Below are 20,162 nucleotides of genomic sequence, written 5' to 3'. Positions count from 1 at the left end.
CGTGATACTACGCCTGCGTTCACGGCACTTTTGTGCCGGCTAGATTGTCGTGAACGCAGCCGCATACTTTGCAGAGTCTGCGCATACTTTTCGCAGACTCTGCGACGAAACTGTCCAAGTTACCCGTCTGCATGAACTCAGCCGGAAAATACGTCACAATGCGACGCATCCACAGTCTGCAAAGTCTGCACAGCCGCGCAGCTTCTCAAAATGTACTGCGCTGGTGCCGCGGCTTCAAAACAACAAAGGAGCGCTGTGTGACAAAGACATGTGTCAATCAGAGACAGACCTCACTCCATGTGCCAGCGCCACCTAGTCAGGGGGTGTGAATCACCCTTGAGTCATGTCATGAAGGATCTTATTAATTTCATGCTAGATATGGCTAATTATGTGAATTCGTAAGTTGTACACCTGGCAAGGAAATCCATAATAATACATACAAAATATTGTACATGTGTATTTCTCTGAATGCACAGGTTTAATGTTGATTCGAAACCAGTGTATATATAATATTGTACACACACAAACAAAATCTGTTGTAATTAATTTGATCAGTATGTGAGTATTTAACCCTTAAGTGTCCCAACAATTAGTAGGAATAAAGATTTCTATTAATTAAAGATTATTAACGGATCGTAAAGATACTTAATCTGATATGAACTGATTAAATGGCCCATTTTCTGATTACACTGTAAAGTATTAAGCTGGTGGAGCACGAAGGGAACTTTGATTGCATTAACTTCTGTGATTAGGACTGAATTCTCTCAACACCGACTCATTTTTTGTTCTGCTGGAGTCTGCAGCTCCAGTGCCAAAGCTGTCCTCGCTCCCTCTGCACAGACCGTGACGTCACACGCAGACTCCCGTCTGCAATCTAGCCGGCAGAAAAGTGTCGTGAACGCGGCACGTATGTGCATGGTACAGTGTAGTACATGGCTGGTACATGCATGGTACAGTATAGTACTGTGTACTACATAAATGGTAAATTAATAATACATGGAATGTACATTATAGAGTGTAGTACATGGATGGTATTTATGTATAAAAACGTAGTCAGGATGTAAAAGAAAAAGTATGAAAACAAGACAACTTACTTAAACAGTTGTAGCAACATAGGAACATATAACACAATACTACTACTACTAATAAACATTTAGACATCCTTTAAGGTCTTTAGTAACAATCATTTTTATTTAGAAGATTTTAAAACTATAGTAGTCGGTGTTTCTCCTATCATGTGCATGTCACTTGATACAGACAGGACTGTTGTAGACATAGCTTGCAGTTACTGTTCATGTACATGTCTGACGTTGACATTGTCAATGCAGGCTTTGGGATGCGCGAGGCTTACTTTAGCTTTAGCTATGCTGTACCCTTGTGAGGCTAGATGATCTATAGTAACATTATAAACAACTATTATTACTGTCAAACATGACTATTTACACTGCTCTGGTCTATGGCACATCAGCACCTGCCTTTCCCTTGTCTGCAGCCCCAGGCTCGGCTTCCCTTCCTGGAGACTACGCAGAAACATGTTTACACCAGTGACTTGAACTAGGGCTACAGATGCGAATGACATACCCAAGCATGTTACTGTGTAAGGATTTGTATAGACACCAACTAAGTTATTATTGTAGAAAATCACCCAGGAATCCGTAATCTTTCTATCAATCAACCTGCAAAAGTTGGCTTCGATACAAATCTTGTTGTGACGTCATCTTCGGTGGCTCTCGGCTATCTCCGCGAGCTGGAGTCACCTTCGGTGGCTCTCTGCTGTCTCTATGTGAGCAGTGAGGCATTATGGGAAATGTTCACCAGAAAAGTCCATATAGTCTCACCCCTTGGGGATAGATTCATGGTACTTCCGGTAGCTTGACGTCCGTTGTTTTCAGACGGAAGCCCGTGGGTGACGTATTTCCTTTCAAACAGGGGGTGAAAAACAATAACTTCAAAAAGTCTAAGGAAGGGGTTTAATTGTGGCTTTCTCGTTGTCTTGAGGTATCTGTTATATTTACCTGGAATCGTCAAACTACAACTTTCGACATGGTAAGCTACTATGTGTTTTTTGTATGCATTTCCTCTGTTGAATTAATACAAATGTTTGTTCAAGAAACACGTGGCATGATGTCTCGAAAAGCTGGATTTAAATATTAGGATAATTTAGGCCACAATGGCATTGTAATGTTATATTGTACAAATGTTGTTTATTAACGGACATAATGTTATGTAGGCTATATATCTCATTCATATTTTTTCATCTAATAAATAGATTAACAACTTTGATTGTTGATGGGGCAACTGTTTTAGATTCACTCCTGCTTATTTCACCAGTAAGTAAATTATAAATAATTCGGCAAAAAGTATTGTTTGCAGTTACAAATCTGCAGAAAGAGTAATAAGGCAGTCACGCTGTGCCGTTTAAAATACACATATACTAGCACACATGACGATAATAATAACAACATATTTGCTATGTAGAATTATTGTTACACATGGAAACATTTTCTTACAGTAACGTAATGCTTGTCTAATGTTGTCTATACACGTTTAGCTCTTCCAAATATCTCTGAACAGAAACGTGTATTTATTACGCTGTTTACAATCATGTAAAGCATAAATAATACAACACACACACACACACACACACACACACACACACAAGTCCTCTCCACGTCAGGCTGTATCGCTCGTAGTGTTGTTCTGTCTCTGTTTTTAACACAAACACAAACCAAACCCTCAGTCGCTGCTCCTCCATCACAGAGGGACGGATTCACAGCGGCCTGGTTATACAGAAACAGCTCTGGGACTCCGGCACGACACGACGCTTAAGCCAGAGGAACCGAGGCACTAGTGTTGCAGTTTCTCTATCTCACTGCGCTCTGTGCTCGTCAGATGTGATGAATGCACTTCAGCCGCCATTCCTTGTTTAAAAACGCCGTTAATATGTGTGCGTTTCGAGGTCATTCATATTCTCATTTAGTGCGCTTAATCAATCGTACATCTCGTACAGTTATTGCTGATGCATCTTCAGTATTTGAATATCATATAACCTTTCCTGTCCTTAGGAGCTCCAGACACAGACAGACATGTACATGTTGGACATTGTCTGATTAAAACGCAGGTGTTTAGATCGGTGTTTGCGGTGGCATCCGATCGGGGAGTGTTTATGTTAACAAAATGTAAATCGTGTTCAGTCCATGTGGGTCAGAATTCCTGTAATGGCTTTGTTGCAAAGCAATATTATCGAGGGCGGCATTGTGCTTTGGCAACATTTCACTTGTGCATTGTGTTGATCTGTCAATCAAATTGGTCATACCTGCACTAGGGAAACGTTTACCTCTCATGGCCACATGGTGCCATCTTTAATGCTAATGTTGTTATTTTAATGTTTATGCTAAACAAAAGTGCATAGTGCTGCTAATTTTATTTGTTGTTTGTTGGTTTTAAATGTACAACTTGGTGAAATGATTTCAGTGTGTATATCAGTACTTTTTTAACATTTCCAGCACATTTTAACAATACCACGATGATACTGATAACCGTGATAATTTTGGTCACTATAATCGTGATATGAATTTTTCATAACGTTTCATTTCTAGTTGTCTCATTATCCAATTATTACAAAGCGAGAAATGAGGACCTATCCTTACAGACATGTACTTCAAGACATGTTTCTCTTTGTATTGCTAATTAGATAATGAGACTGATTTCATGTCCAGCTTTTTGTTTAATTTTTTGAAATGTGTGATTCACTTGTCAATAGTTGCTATTGTTAATGAATAGTAGAATGTTGGACTATTCTGTCTCTTCTCTGTGATGTACCTGTAAGCATATGTGGTGGGAAAATTATTTTCACAATTGCTTGTATTTAAAGTTTTCTTCGATCATGCATTTGTTTGGCTAGGTGCACCGCCAGACCTGAATATAGATGTGGGAAACCCTTCCAATTTAGTAGTTATCATGTCTAATACACCAATATGCCACTGTTGTGCCCTACAGCAATGTTATAATTTGTTGTATTATAATTATATATATATTTTATTTAGGCTTAGGATTTGTATTGAGATTTCCAAACATGAATTGCTGGCTACCTCTTGTAATTAGGTGGTCAAGCTCTGATAAGGCTGACACCAGATTTGTTAGGATTTTTAGGCTTCCAAGCCTGAATTGTTTCAATGTACACTAATTTGAAGCCAAAGAAACCAGAAACCCATGGTTTAAGAATGTGAAAGTAGATGTACTAAGTAGGCTATATGTTAGTTTAAATATTTTCAAGAAGCAAATCCACTTTGACTAATTTATTTTGCATACGATAAAATACATTAAGTGGGATATTTAAGAGTATTGCAGGATACTCCAGTTTTGATCCTATGTATAACAAAAAATCAGACCTGATTGCATTGTGTTTTTGCTTAATTTACTGGTAACTTGTCAACTAATGTTTTAATGGGGTTATTTAGAATATCAAAGTATTCATTTATAACCATGTCCATTACAGCCACAGAACGAGCATATTGAATTACACCGTAAGAGGTATGGCTACCGCCTGGACTATCATGAGAAGAAGAGGAAGAAAGAGGGACGTGAAGCACATGAGCGCTCACACAAGGCCAGGAAGATGATTGGTTTGAAGGCTAAACTCTACCACAAGCAGAGACATGCTGAGAAGATACAGATGAAGAAGACGTAAGTACAGCTTTCAAAGTAATGGTTGCACAATGGGTTGAATAGCCTCCTCTCGTTTGTAAACTTTATGTAACTGATATTGTCCATCACATACTGCAGCCTCAGTATTGAATGTAACTTTATAGAAAATACTTGTGCCTCATTTTCACTGCTAAGCACAGCTGAGCCAATTAGCGCTGTACTGGCCATACCATGCAAATTGTGTGTTCCTGAACTTTGAAGTACAGCCAAAGTCAGATTTGCTTGGCCTGCTACTGTAGACTATTAGTCCCCCCAGAAATCTGCAGAATTTGTCGCTTCCTTGATCTGTGTAGCCTATATTGCATGCCTGCTTCCGGCTAGTTGATGTTCCTTACCCAGCAAGCCAGGTAGCAAAATGTGCAGTGGGGAAAGCAGACCCACTGGCCTGGACCAGAAGTTAAGCTTCTTTATTGCCTGGTGCAGCCTCAGTCAGCATGAGACAGTGAGGCAGGCATTTTTATGTATGTTACTGGATTTTTTATTCTTTAAGAAAATAAATATTTTTAAAAGATTTAATCTATTTTTATGTTAAAAGCATCAAAATGCACGATCAGAGGAAGACCAAGCAGAAGAATGACGAAAGGACGCCACAGGGAGCTGTTCCAGCCTACCTTTTGGATCGAGAGGGGCAGTCTCGTGCCAAGGTCCTCTCCAATATGATCAAGCAGAAGCGGAAGGAAAAAGCTGTGAGTGCCAGAAAACCAGAACTGTGATAAATATTCATTTTGATATTTAGTTTCCAGGATTGTTTATTAACATAGATTTTTTCTACTAATTGTAAATGTCTTCCAGGTCTAATGAGAATTAACTACTAAATTGTATAAAAAACTGATCTGTTAACATGCTTAACCTACTTAGAATGTAGGATACTAATGCCCCGTTTCCACTGGTGGATGTGTTTGGCTCCAGGCGCTTTAACAGGTGTTTCCACTGACTTAAGCGTAAAGCATAAATAAATAAAACAGACCCAAAAGTCCTTTCCACATGAGGCTCTATCGCTCGTAGTGTTTTCTGTTTGAAACAAACCAAACCCACAATCGCTCTGCTCCTCCCACAACAGGGGACGGAATTGCTACAATGGCCTGGTTTTACAAAAAGTGTCCAAGGACGGCCACGTCCGGCAAGGCACGGCGTGGCACGGACACTTAAGCCAGTGGAACCAAGGCATAAGTAGTGTGCTGTTCCTTACATATTTATCGTTTATTTTTCATCTAACTCTTCAATTATGTCAGTTTCGCAAACCATATTTAAATATTTTTAAATGCTTACTTTCCACAAAGAATATTTAAATAGTTACTTTCTGCAGTCTGTATTTATTATTCAATTCAGTTTGTTTTCCCCTAACACGTTTTACACTTATTTCATTCCTAAACACGTTGTCTGCATAATTTTAATTCAGGAGAAAAAGCAATAAACAAAAGTTTTGAAATGTATGCATTACTCTCGTTAACCCACATTGAATTTATTCTATGCACTCTCCCACAAAATTATTATTTGGAGAAGGATGTTAATGGCAGTATAACCATGCTAATGTTTTCACAGTACCTTTGTTGTCCTGTGAGCTTTCTAGAGAACTTGCATGTGTTGGTTTCATGTGTGTGTCGGTGGCTTTATCGGTTTCTACAGTGAGGGGAAAAAAGTATTTGATCCCCTGCTGATTTTGTACGTTTGCCCACTGACAAAGAAATGATCAGTCTATAATTTTAATGGTAGGTGTATTTTAACAGTGAGAGACAGAATAACAGCAAAAAAATCCAGAAAAACACATTTCAAAAAAGTTATAAATTGATTTGCATGTTAATGAGGGAAATAAGTATTTGATCCCCTATCAATCAACAAGATTTCTGGCTCCCGGGTGTCTTTTATACAGGTAAGGAGTTGAGATTAGGAGCACTCTCTTAAAGGGAGTGCTCCTAATCTCAGCTCGTTACCTGTATAAAAGACACCTGTCCACAGAAGCAATCAATCAATCAGATTCCAAACTCTCCACCATGGCCAAGACCAAAGAGCTGTCCAAGGATGTCAGGGACAAGATTGTAGAAATACACAAGGCTGGAATGGGCTACAAGACCATCGCCAAGCAGCTTGGTGAGAAGGTGACAACAGTTGGTGCGATTATTCGCAAATGGAAGAAACACAAAATAACTGTCAGTCTCCCTCGGTCTGGGGCTCCACGCAAGATCTCACCTCGTGGAGTTTCGATGATCATGAGAACGGTGAGGAATCAGCCCAGAACTACACGGGAGGATCTTGTTAATGATCTCGAGGCAGATGGGACCATAGTTGCCAAGAAAACAATTGGTAACACACTACGCCGTGAAGGACTGAAATCTGCAGCGCCCGCAAGGTCCCCCTGCTCAAGAAAGCACATGTACAGGCCCGTCTGAAGTTTGCCAATGAACATCTGAATGATTCAGAGAACTGGGTGAAAGTGGTCTCAGATGAGACCAAAATCAAGCTCTTTGGCATCAACTCAACTTGCCGTGTTTGGAGGAGGAGGAATGACCCCAAGAACACCATCCCCACCGTCAAACATGGAGGTGGAAACATTATGCTTTGGGGGTGTTTTTCTGCTAAGGGGACAGGACACCTGCACAACATCAAAGGGACGATGGATGGGGCCATGTACCGTCAAATCTTGGGTGAGAACCTCCTTCCCTCAGTCAGGGCATTGAAAATGGGTCGTGGTTGGGTATTCCAGCATGACAATGACCCAAAACACACAGCCAAGGCAACAAAGGAGTGGCTCAAGAAGAAGCACATTCTCCAGACCTTAATCCCATAGAAAATCTGTGGAGGGAGCTGAAGGTTCGAGTTGCCAAACGTCAGCCTGGAAACCTTAATGACTTGGAGAGGATCTGCAAAGAGGAGTGGGACAAAATCCCTCCTGAGATGTGTGCAAACCTGGTGGCCAACTACAAGAAACATCTGACCTGTGATTGCTAACAAGGGTTTTGTCACCAATTACTAAGTCGAAGGGGTCAAATACTTATTAACCTCATTAACATGCAAATCAATTTATGACTTTTTTGAAATGCATTTTTCTGGATTTGTTTGTTGTTATTCTGTCTCTCACTGCTAAAATACACCTACCATTAAAATTATAGACTGATAATTTCTTTGTCAGTGTTCAAATCTACAAAATCAGCAGGGGATCAAATACTTTTTCCCCCACTGTATGTATATTCATATATAATTTATATTGTGTAGAAATTTTTGTGTTAAAGTCTTTTGTTTCTTCAGGGTAAATGGGAAGTTCCATTACCCAAAGTGCGTGCTCAGGGCGAGACGGAGGTGCTCAAAGTCATACGCACAGGAAAGAGGCAGAAGAAAGCTTGGAAAAGAATGGTTACCAAAGTCTGCTTCGTGGGTGATGGATTCACTCGTAAGCCTCCCAAATATGAAAGGTTCATCAGACCCATGGTAAGATCCAGATCTCCATAGGTTTCAGGAAAGCAGGAGTTTCATATATGTATATGTATGTGTAATATACCAGCTAGGGTGACCAGATTTTCAGAAGTAGAAACTAAACAAAACATCACTTAAAAATATGGTAGGTGGAAAATAACACTTAATTTTAACAAATTTGTGAAATACATCATGCAACTAATGCATGCTTCCCTTGTTTACCCACAATTAATTTACCCCATAGAAATATACACATTTGCTGAGACCAGATTTATTAGAAATTCTCTAAGCTAACTTTTTTTTATTCAAAGTGCAGCAATACACCTGTGAGTTTGACCCCGTTCACACTTATTAGGCCGGCCCTGGGCCACCTCAAATTTAGTCCTACTTTTTTTTTTTTAGAGACCCCGTTCACATTTGCGGGCAAAAAGGAGGCCTAAATGAAATGCATGCTGGGAATTAAAAACATCTGCTCAAACAAACCAGTTACGGTTGACATTAGGTCTGCTTACAGGTGTATGCGATGTAATTATAAATACAACTTATTAATATTGATATATATATCAGTAAGTTGTGATATACATATAGGCTATTGATCGGTTCTATATTTTCTTTGAAAGTAATCTTAACCACTTGCAGCCGACGCTTTTTAATATAATGTAAAAATGTGCTGGTTCAATGGGGAATCGAATTTATATATTTCTCTTTTCAAATGTCTATCTTTGGTTCTGCAAGTCTAAAAGTGCTGTTATACAATTCACCTGAAAACGAAGCACATTTAGTAGGACATCTACATTAAATTGCAAGAAATGATATGCATTAGTTATCAACAGCATATTGAGATTTATAAACTGAAAATGTATATTACATACACACACATACAGCACATATCATATATTACAGTAGTAGTACTTCAAGTGTCTGTTTCTTTGGTGCTGTTTGCTGCAGGTCGATGTATCCAATGCAATCTAAGCTGCTGCTCAGTATTTCTTCTGAGTTCCTCAGAAAAACATTTTCTCTGGACTCCACCGTATTTGTTCAAATTTTTCAAGTCTGATCATTGCATTTTTTTTTTTTCCTTTTAACTTGGTTGAGCGAGTGATTTGATACCCATCGAAAGAAGCCTTCTGTGATCGCTTCTATAGTTATATCCTCGTAGACAGCAGTGCTCGGTACATTTAAGGCTATAGATCGATATGCCATTCAAACAATATAGAGAGAATACTGTTCATCTTCTGCAGTCGTGGATATTTTGGTGCCTGTGTTTATTCTGTGTTGGTGAGAAGCGGCGTCTCTTTGACTCAGACACGTGAGTCTCTGGGGGTGTGGCTTGAGTTGTGTCACACACTGACTCTTTCCACCTGGCCCAGGGCCCGGCGCATTCATATTCACATTTAGGTCTCCTTTAGGTCACCTCAAAAGATTTAAGCTGGGTCAAAAAGCTGGACTAGTTTTCACCCGGCCCTGGGGCGGCCTAAATCTCAGATGTGAATGGGGTCAAAGTTACACTTCTGAAAGGCTTCATTAAAAGGATCATAAATGTAGAAGGTAAATGAAAAGTCATGTCCTAATAATCATTCTGTTAGCTTGATATGACGTATGTAAAACTTCCTGATTTCTGTTTTTCCCCCCCCCCCCCCCCGTTTGATTAATGACTATATGTTTTTAGGGTTTACGTTTCAAGATGGCACATGTAACTCATCCAGAACTGAAAGCCACATTCTGCCTTCCAATCCTTGGTGTGAAAAAGAACCCCTCATCTCCTCTCTACACCTCTTTGGGAGTCATCACAAAGGGCACAGTCATTGAGGTCAACGTCAGTGAGCTAGGCCTGGTCACACAGGGTGGCAAAGTCATCTGGGGTAAGCATTAACCTTGGTTTTACTTGTTTTATGTTCAATGTTAATAATTACACGGTTGTGATTTATTTCTTACCAGATCTGGGATGAGTTACAGTCTCTAACAAAATATATACATTTCAAGAAACCTAATAAAAGCAAGAACCATGGGTGTCAAATCATGGACTGAAATACGGATTTTTGCCAGGGCTCGAATTGCTACATGGGTAGCATTTTTGTTTTGCATTTTCAAAAAAAAAATTGTCGACTCGCAGCGGAATGCCCGTTTGACTCGCCCAGCATGAGGATCTGAGGATTGCACGAGCCTGTGTGGAAAGGGAATGGCATCATTCACTTTTGAAGCCTATAGATCAGAAAGTATACTAGTGTTTACTCAATCAAATGCACGTTTCAACAACAAAAAGGGGGCACGGTTAATTAATACCATCATTCCTTTCACTCTCTGCCCAGATAAACCCAGATTTGTTTTTCCTTTGTTACATTTTGATTTTCGTTGGCATTTGATTCAGAACTAAAGCTTAAGACATTTTTATCTTTGATTCTGATCTATGCATGAGACATTAATTCGCATGACATTAAATCAGTGAGATATTAAACACGGACTGCTGAGATTTTGGACAGTATAGACTACATACCACCTCACCTGCAAAATGGGCGGCTCCAAAAACAGATTTGATACAAAAATGAATAAAACTGTTAGATAAGTTAATATTTTTACTTATCAATAGGGCTATATCTCTATTCGAAGTTTGGGCGAAACACGGTAAAAAGAGATATATATATATATATTTTTTTTAATCCAATGAAGCTACAAAATAATACCAAAGACATTCAAACTACAAGTATTTCGTTAATCATTAAATATGCAAAAGTAACAAATACCACATGCAGACTGTCATGGTAAACGGGCGCCGACTACGCGGAGAAAAACTTCGTCCCCCACCACGCCCCCCACGTCCCCATCTTACCAGAAAAAACAGTCGGCATCACTACGATAGGGTTAGGGGGTTAGGGTTAATAACTCGCCCCCCCCCGGGAATTTCAAAACCCAGCGCCTATGATGGTAAATTGTTGCATTCTGCATATCATTACAGTGCAAGTGTTGTGTGATTACTATTAAGTGTGTTATGTTGTTATGGGATTATATATATATATATATATATATTTCACACATCCATACACAGTATGATTTACTGTCACATAACAACAATAACACAAGTAATAGTAATCACGCAACGCATGCGCTGTAAAATGGTATATAGATTCAGGTAGATGCACCACTATAAACCCGGCTGTGGTAAATTTAATTAACCACTGCTAGACAGGTGCATTTCTTTTGTGACTGTCGCGTTTCGATTCTGCTTACTGGTACAGCACGTGTTAATACAAAATGGTTATAATAATAATAAAATGTTGTACCATATCAACATCTTAATAAAAAGAAAATGAAACTTTCGGCATCTGTTTATTAATTTAATTTATTAAAATGCAAACAAACTTTATTTAATTTTATACAAATCATATGCATCTAAATTAGCGGGGGTGGGGGGTGCTTGCAGATCGATTTTTGCCCGGCGACGAGAGCAGGCGGAACGTGTGCGCTTGCACATTAAAGTACCTCTTGGTTACTGTGGTTATTCTGTGTCCGTTCACTCTCCTCCATGTCCGTCTGAGTTTCTGATGCACATTTCTCAACTGCATCCGAAAAATACTGCCGTAAAGAGTGGGATTTGCAACACAACGAAATTAACAATCGAGCATAATATGAAACGATAGATGTTTTTCTATCGTCACACGATGTATATCTTCATATCGCAGAGCCCTACTTATCAATGTCACGCACAACATTTACATTTGTAAATTGAAGTAGTTTTCTTTTTTCAAAACGAGTGTCTAAACATGCGCATATCTTCTGCAAGCCTAATCGGAAGCATGTCTCTTGCTGTCATTTGTGCAATAAGATTAGTTTCATCTGAATGGGCCGGATCACACTGGCGTCGACTGTAAGCAAACAATGTAATTTAGTTTTTGTTCCAATATCTTCGCTCTCCTTTAAGCACATTGTTGTATGTTTGTATTTCAATTGGTTAATCATGGAAGCAGTTGATTTGTGCTATGCTAGTGATGTTTTACACATACAACAGTGTACAGTCTTGTCATCTCGCTGGTCAAAATACTTCTAAACCAATACTGCTGGTTGCCATTTTCCATCTCCTTCGTTTCAGCTTTGCCAACGTGTTTGTTTTAGCCAATAGCGGTACATTTATTTTGCACGGGATTAAGAGATTTCACAGCCACCATTAACACGTCAATCAGGAATATTATATTGCAAATTTAGAAGATGTAATTGATAATATATAATTTTGTATTAGAATAGTTCAGTCCTTTTCGTGTAGTCATGTAATGGACTACACTAACTCCACCCTAGTCTATGGTGGTGCTAGTGTTAATGTCCTATTTAAAAGTCAACTATTGATAATCTCAATTGTAGGCTATCGGTGCTCTCCTCAGGAAATTTGTTATTGTCCGATAGCAGAAGCAGCTAGGTGGCAGAACATAGCTGGAAATGCTTTTTTTATGTACTATTCAAATAGTGTTTGTTGTTCACTCTCTATGTACATTTGTGATACTTTTAAATTTCTGGTTGAGTTATTTTCAGATTTGTTCAGTATTTCCCCCATTTAAACAAAGTATCTTTAGGGTTATTCTGCTTGTTTTGGAAATGCATAAATAACACCACAAAACGCCTATAGTTTGTTTTTGGAATGAATACAGAAATGTGCATTACCAATTAAACGAAACCTAAGTTATACAGACTCCATTTTTATTTTCAAAGCAATGTTTTCAAAATTAACCTGGTTTATAAAAAATCAATTTTTTTGTTGTGATTATTAAAATCCAAAAACACAAGTTTACAAATAATTGTTGGAGAGATCAGTTTTGCAAGAAGTGTGCCTCTCTAGAAGTACATCAGAATTACACTGCAAAACAACAAAAACAAAACAAATCAGCTGATCAGCTTGTGCTGTGTGTTGAATAATGTATATCTTCACTGTATATACTGATTTATTGTGGTCCTTATTACTACCAGTAATGTAATCATAACAATAATACTTGTAAATGTACATTGCTTACTTTTTCATTGATTGTAAACACGTATATCCGACTCGGTGCATAGGAGTTATTTCTCCTTTGCGGACAAATCAGCCGGTCAGGTTTGCTGTATTAAATGCATCTCGGACTATTACTTCTGTGTATTTCTTAATCTTAGCAATTTTGATTTGTCAATTCTATGATTTAGGTTGAAAAGGGGATTCTAACATTTTGTTTAAGAAAAGTCTTAATCTGTACCTTCACCCCGTCACACTTACATTCTCGTGATAAACTTCTGCCTCCCCCTCTTCCAAATTCTGGTCATAACTACAATACTAATCAATGTGCCCAATAAAAAGTGTTTTATTGACTTTTATCAGTCTCGGAAGCAGTAAAATGTTCAAAATATCCCCCATTTGAGTCCTTTAAAAGTGCCACACTTTCAATGTGCCGCGTTCTTCTCAATTATTATTATTAATTTAATTTTTTTTTTTTTATACCAATATTTCGGTTTTAAAAGATTAACCTCCCTGCTATTGGTTAAGGCAGTTCATTGCTACGTAGAATGGTCCAATAAAAACCCTTTTAAGTCTAAAGTGTGGGTGGAAATCATCCCTGTAGTCCTCAAAGGGTCATGGTGGCTCTCAAAAGTATTAATCCCCCATCATGAAACCAGAGGTTTTTGCCACTGATCAACACAGAAAATTTCCATAATGTCAAAGTGAGAAATATAATCTGCAAAATGATCTAAATTAATTAAAAAAAAAAAAAAACGGAAAATTGTGAACATAAGTAATCACCCCCTTTGCTATGACGCCTTTTTCAACTGTCATGAAATGTCACCTCCTGAATCACTGAAGGAGAAGCCTTTGGGGATATAGACAGCAGCCATGATTTTGGTGAAGGTTATACTTTTAATGGTTAAATGATGAAAAATCGCAGATCTACTCCTACATGTGACCACTTTAGGATCTGTGATGGGTGTCCTTCACAATTCTAGAGCAATACTTCTAGACTACTGTATCCATGTATACTAATAATTTGTTTTATTATTCTTTAGGTAAATATGCCCAAGTAACAAACAACCCAGAAAATGATGGATGCATCAATGCAGTTCTGCTTGTTTAAATTTGTGTGTGTGCAGAGAACTGGACTTCAAACATGAAAAGAAAGTTTTGGAGGATAACTAACACCAGGAACCTAATCCAGCAACCTGAATATAACCTGAAAAATGAATGACACGTGTATCCTGACCCTCATGATTGCAGTAATGTGCACCAAAGAAAATACAATTTCACTTGTTCTGTTTTTTGAAAATAATAAATGGAGTTTAAAACTTGCCTCAAACTTGATTAGATTGTGCTGCAACAACGCTGCCACATGCCCAAACTTGGAAAAAACATTCCTCCGTCTCCACAGTCTCTATCTTTGCAGCAATTCCTTGTCCCCATGCACCATGTAAGGGGGTTCTGATGGCCTCGTCCACATGCCTAGGCTGTTGCTCCATTGGTGTAGAGCAGGGGTGTCAAACTCCGTTTTACCACAGGCCATATTATTTCAGGTTTCATTCGAGGGCTGCATATTTACATTTCACTGTCGTTTCAACAAAATTTCTAAAACACTACATTTTAAATTAGAATTATATTTAATCTTTAACAATTACGATTATTCAAAACGCGCACTGACCTAATTGCTGCTCTGAGAAGGTTCATTTGTTGAGGAGATCCGACACCTTTTTCATGACGTTTGGGGGAATTTGTTGAGCTTCATCAGTGAAACGGCTGTTTGCACAGGTATGTGCTTCCCGACATTGAGAGGACTTGTGCAGCCGGGTCTGTTGTAATGTGACTGGTAATAAGGGCTAAAACTCTGCAGCGTCGACGGCACTGAACTTCGTCTTAACTGTGTCATTGCATTGCAATTCGATCAATTTAATCTGGATGTTCTGTGGAGCATTGTTCACATCAACGGGTTGGAGAATAGCTGGAAACTGACTCGCCATTTGTTAAAATGAGAAGCGGCGCTCAAATTCTTTACACAAGTTCAGTTTTGCAGAGAATCCGGTGCTTGGAATAGTGAAGTTTGAGGAAGTTCGAGATGGCTTGGCATTTGCTTCTCCCATTAATGTAATGTAAGCTGAATGCTTTCACACTGTCTTACATCCCTGTTATGACCTGTTTACTGCCCTGTGTTAAGTTGTTAAGATGCTCTGTAACATCACATCCAGCTTTCATCTGCGAGCTCTGACATTTGTCTCCCTTTGTTTTGCAGAAAAAGTCTGATTTCGCCCTGTAGCTCAAAAACCGGTTTGAGTTAGCCAGTACACTTCTGTGTGCTATGACAAATTGCCACGTTCGACGTTAAGCTCCTCAAGAAATGCCTGGAATTGGCGGATTTAAACCTCTAGCCCTGATCAAATGTACAGTTTTTGTTACCATGTGCATTACATGATCCATATTCGGCACCTTCCCACACAATGCTTCCTGATGTAGAATGCAATGATAAATTGTCCTGGGACACTTTTGGGATTTTCCTCCTGTTGCTTTTTTTTGCATCCTAGCAAGCAGACCTGTTTTTTCACACACACTGCAGTCTCTGCTCAGACCCACTCATTTCTTCACGGCAACTTTATTCAGTTCACGCCTCTCTCAACTTGCAGAAATGTGTCATTTGCTGTGGTGGTGCTGTTTGCTGCAACATCCAAAAGCTCTCCAGTAATATTTAGATTTAAATTACCCCCCAGATAAAAACCGATACCTGGGCTTTGTCAGTTATGTCGGCGCTCTCGTCAACAGCAATGCATGAGTATGCAGTGAAATGACTTGGCTGGTCTTTGAGATATTTAGCAGCTAAATGATCTGCTCTGTCGGCAACGGTATTTCTGACATTTGCAAACAAATGCTTTTTGTCTGGACACACTACATCGCTGACTTTACAGTTCTTTAAAAAAGCACCCTCAGAGAAACCCCTTGACTTTTGGTAATTTCATCAGATACGATGTAACTCGCTTTAACAGCAGCATCGCTCTCTGTTTTTGCCCTTTTGAACATGGTTTGCTGTAGTTCAATACTTTTTTTTAAATTCAGCCACCTTGTGCAGCCTTTGCTCTCTCTCCAAACACCCATACTTCTCTTTGTGTTTAGTCTCGTAGTGCCGCCGTATATTGAATTCTTTCATCACGACTAAACTCTCCTTAAAAACAAGGCATACAGGTTTTAAACTCTGCTCCACAAACAGATATTCCCACTCCCACCTTTCCTCTACCTCCCATGTCGATTTTTCTTTTCATGGACATTTTGAGTTGAGTTTATTGCAGATGACTGAAAGGACAGGAACGTGGACAGTATCTCAGCCTATGATTGGCTGTTAAAACGCTACCTCGAGCCAATGACATTCGCAATGGCTGAAGGGAATTGTAGTTTTCACACTCAATTCCCTCATTCACAAACTGTCGCGTGCTTAATTACTTCATGATACACCACCTTTACAGGGGCCAGATTAAAACCATTGGTGGGCCATATTTGGCCTGCGGGCCTAGAGTTTGACACCCCTGGTGTAGAGCCAAAATAATATGTAATATAGCATTTTTTCAAATGCACCCCAAAGCACTGCACAAGGCAATAGTCAATTCAATTTATATTTAAAAGTGCTAATGAAATCACTGTCCCTTATGACCTTTGGAAGATCATTCCACAGCCTTGGAGCAAAACCTGAAAATACTCTGTTCCCAAATGAGCCCTGCTTCATAATTGGGACCGTCAACAGGCCAGTCGCATGAGCTTAAGTTACGCATTGAAATATAAGGGACCAACAGCTCGCTGATATATTCAGGTGCACACCCATAGAGATACTTAAAAAACAAAAGCAGGATTTTTTAAATTTACTTTAAACTCCACTGGAAGCTAGTGTAAAGTAAATAAAACGGGTAATATGGTCAGGAAATTTGGTATCAGTTAAGATTCTCACTGCTGTGTTTTGTACATATTTCTATTTTGTGGGGTAGTTTTTAGGTATGCCAGCAAGCAAAGAGTTACAGACGTCTATACGGGAGAAAAGAAAAGCTTGAATCAGCATTTCTGCATCTTCCCGAGTGAGATTAGAGCAAATGGAAGCAATATTACGTAGATAGAAAAATGTAACTTTTGTAAAAGTGCGAATGTGCTTATGAAAAGCTGGATTCAGATACAAAATTATGCCATTGTTCTTTAGACTTTTGCAAAGCTTGGTCTCAAGACCATCTACAACCAGTTTTAAGATTTGCATATTGTTTTAACTGAATGGTCAAGCTGACCAGCATCATCTCAGTCTTCAATTTTAGGATAAGCTTTGCTGTATCCAATTCTTCACCTCATTTAACAAGATCTTACTATTCCCTTCCAAAACAACAAAACCCACAGGTACAGCAAATCAGAGTATAGAAAAAAATAAGTCTCTGCTTAAAGATTATTTTATTCCAGGCACTGCATGAGCAGGGATTCCTCTTTGGAGAATGTGTGTGCACAGTTCGCACTCTGCTGTAGGCTACACGGTAGTTCTTGAATAAAATAATCATGTAAAATAATAGCAACAGTTCTGGGTGGTGAAATAAACTTTGTATGACTACAAACCGATGGATCTTTCAGAAAAATAGGGTGATGGGGCAATCGAGGGTGCATAAAATGTTATTTTTTAACACTTTTAATGCCCCATTTTCGCCTGGTTGGAACTTCTTAGACACGCAAGTGTTTAATGTGACACCTATCAAATTAAAATTGACAACCTGTACTATAATATTCTGCATAGCTGATCATGATTAGAAAACCTATATTACAGTACTACCAAGTTTTTTCACAAAAACAAAAATGCATTTTTTTAAAGTTTGACCTTTTTCCTCCACTAAAGTCTATGGGTAATCTGACAAGGGCCAAATTGTGATGCCTAGACGACTGGGTCAGAGCATCTCCAAAACTGCAGCTCTTGTGGGTTGTTCCGACGAGCTACTGTAGCTCAAATTGCTGAAAAACTGAATGCTGGTTCTGATAGAAAGGTGTCAGAACACACAGTGCATCGCAGTTTGTTGCATATGGGGCTGCATAGCCGCAGACCATTCAGGGTACCCATGCTGACCCCTGTCCACTGCTGAAAGCACCTACAATGGGCACGTGAGCATCAGAACTGGACCACGGAGCAATGGAAGAAGGTGGCTTGGTCTGATGAATCACGTTTTCTTTTACATCACGTGGATGGCCAGGTGCGTGTGCGTTGCTTACCTGGAGAACGCATGGCACCAGGATGCACTATGGGAAGAAGGCAAAGCCGGCAGAGGCAGTGTGATGCTTTGGCCAATGTTCTGCTGGGAAACCTTGGGTCCTGCCATTCATTTGGATGTTACTTTGACACATGCCACCTACCAAAGCATTGTTGCAGACCATGTACACCCTTTCATGGACACGGTATTCCCTGATGTCATTGGCCTCTTTCAGCAGGATAATGCGCCCTGCCACAAAGCAAAAATGGTTTAGGAATGGTTTGAGGAACACAACAATGAGTTCAAGGTGTTGACTTGGCCTCCAAATTCCCCAGATCTCAATCCAATCAAGCATCTGTGGGATGTGCTGCACAACCAAGTCCGATCCATTGAGGCCCCACCTCGCAACTTACAGGACTTAAAGGATCTGCTGCTAACGTCTTGGTGCCAGATACCACAGCACACCTTCAGAGGTCTAGTGCAGTCCATGCCTTGGCAGGTCAAGGCTGTTTTGGCGGCAAAAGGGGGACCTATACAATATTAGGCAGGTGGTCATAATGTTATGGCTGATCAGTGTATATCTGTCTCTTTGTGTATAGAAGGGGTGTGTGTGTGTGGAACAAACTTGATTATCTCTGTCTACTCTTTGTTCTATTCTGAATCCTGAAAAAAGTGGATCTTCTGCGGCTAACTTTGTTATAGAATGACCTGACAGAGCATTGGGAATCCATTCAGCATTGGATTGACAATTAAAGGATTACCCCAACAGGATCTCTACTCTGATCGGACTGCGCAGTGATTGAGATCAAGCCTGTTTTCCTTCATTTTTGTGCATATTTTTTGGGGGGGAAGATGACTGCATAATTGTGAGCATCACCAAACTGTCCTGGGCTTTTTCTGTGTTTGCTTCATAAGCCATGATTCCATCCATTACCTTGTAGTGATTTCAGTAAATCCCAGGAAACACTGATGAAGAAGTAACAAGTTTATTATACAAAACATAAACAGGTTAACCCGGAGCTCTCCTCTTACATGAAGTGAGGAAAAGAACTAGAGATGTGAGCTGGAAGAAGCCCCTTTGTATCTTTGATAGACAATAGGTTACAGCAAATCCAGTTACATCCAGCTGTTTGAGTCCAATTTACCCCATGCATACTAATACAGTTCAGGTATTCAAAAGACAATAGCTGTAGGCCTATATATTCAAGAAACAGTGAGCCTTAAGGCAGAGGCAGAGGCAGAGTGACTTGGATACCATTGTTTTGTATACAGTCCAAGAAACAATTAACCTTGAGGGGGAGGCAGGGTAACATGACTTTGGTAGATTTCTGTAGCATTCTTGCATGAAAACTAATAATTAAAGTAGTTCCCACAAAGGGATAAATACAAACAAATGATTGCTTCATAAACAATTAATACTATAACAACATTAAACAATTAATAATATAGAATTAATATACAGAACATAATAAAACTAAATTTTCCCACTACAACCTTATTCAACAGAGTCTGTCAGCACCGATCTACTCTGGACTTTATATGTGTTTGATGAATAAGTCATCCTCCACCTTCATCATACCTTTCTTTATTCTTTCGATGCGCTCTGATCATTAAACATTCCTGTTATTTGTTGATATTTCGGTATTAGGTATTGGCTTTAATAGTGTGAGTTATTAATAGATATATCCCAACCCGCCAATGGGTTGAAAATAATGGGGCTGAGTGTAATAGATTAATGATTTTCATGACTTTTCTGATTTTCTCAATTGACTTCAAGCAGAACAGCTCCAGAGTTAGCACTGCCGTGATGTCATGGTGTAGCTCCCTCCAGTAGTCAACACGAAGCACGAGGTCTTGGTTAAAAAACG

The 20,162-nt window shown here is 39.3% G+C and overlaps 1 protein-coding gene across 1 annotated transcript; it reads left to right on the top strand.

The window, feature by feature from the left end:
* The first annotated feature begins 1,887 nt into the window (after positions 1–1,887).
* nsa2 (NSA2 ribosome biogenesis homolog (S. cerevisiae)) lies at positions 1,888–14,407 on the top strand. The gene is made up of 6 exons (XM_066711774.1): positions 1,888–2,046; positions 4,499–4,686; positions 5,243–5,393; positions 7,951–8,130; positions 9,785–9,977; positions 14,128–14,407. Exons 1-6 carry the CDS (start codon positions 2,044–2,046, stop codon positions 14,193–14,195), a joined length of 783 nt encoding a protein of 260 aa, XP_066567871.1. The 5' UTR covers positions 1,888–2,043; the 3' UTR covers positions 14,196–14,407.
* Positions 14,408–20,162: the final 5,755 nt, after the last annotated feature.

This window comes from Amia ocellicauda, chromosome 8, assembly GCF_036373705.1.
Source record: "Amia ocellicauda isolate fAmiCal2 chromosome 8, fAmiCal2.hap1, whole genome shotgun sequence".
NCBI classification, from domain to species: Eukaryota; Metazoa; Chordata; class Actinopteri; order Amiiformes; family Amiidae; genus Amia; species Amia ocellicauda.
This window is presented reverse-complemented; position numbering and strand designations above follow the sequence as displayed.

What these genes read in the sequence shown, in the direction of transcription:
- nsa2 (XM_066711774.1), top strand. An exon ending in AAAGGTTCATCAGACCCATG is followed by an intron (nt 8,131 to 9,784) that starts GTAAGATCCAGA and finishes ATATGTTTTTAG; the next exon opens with GGTTTACGTTTCAAGATGGC. An exon ending in GGGTGGCAAAGTCATCTGGG is followed by an intron (nt 9,978 to 14,127) that starts GTAAGCATTAAC and finishes ATTATTCTTTAG; the next exon opens with GTAAATATGCCCAAGTAACA.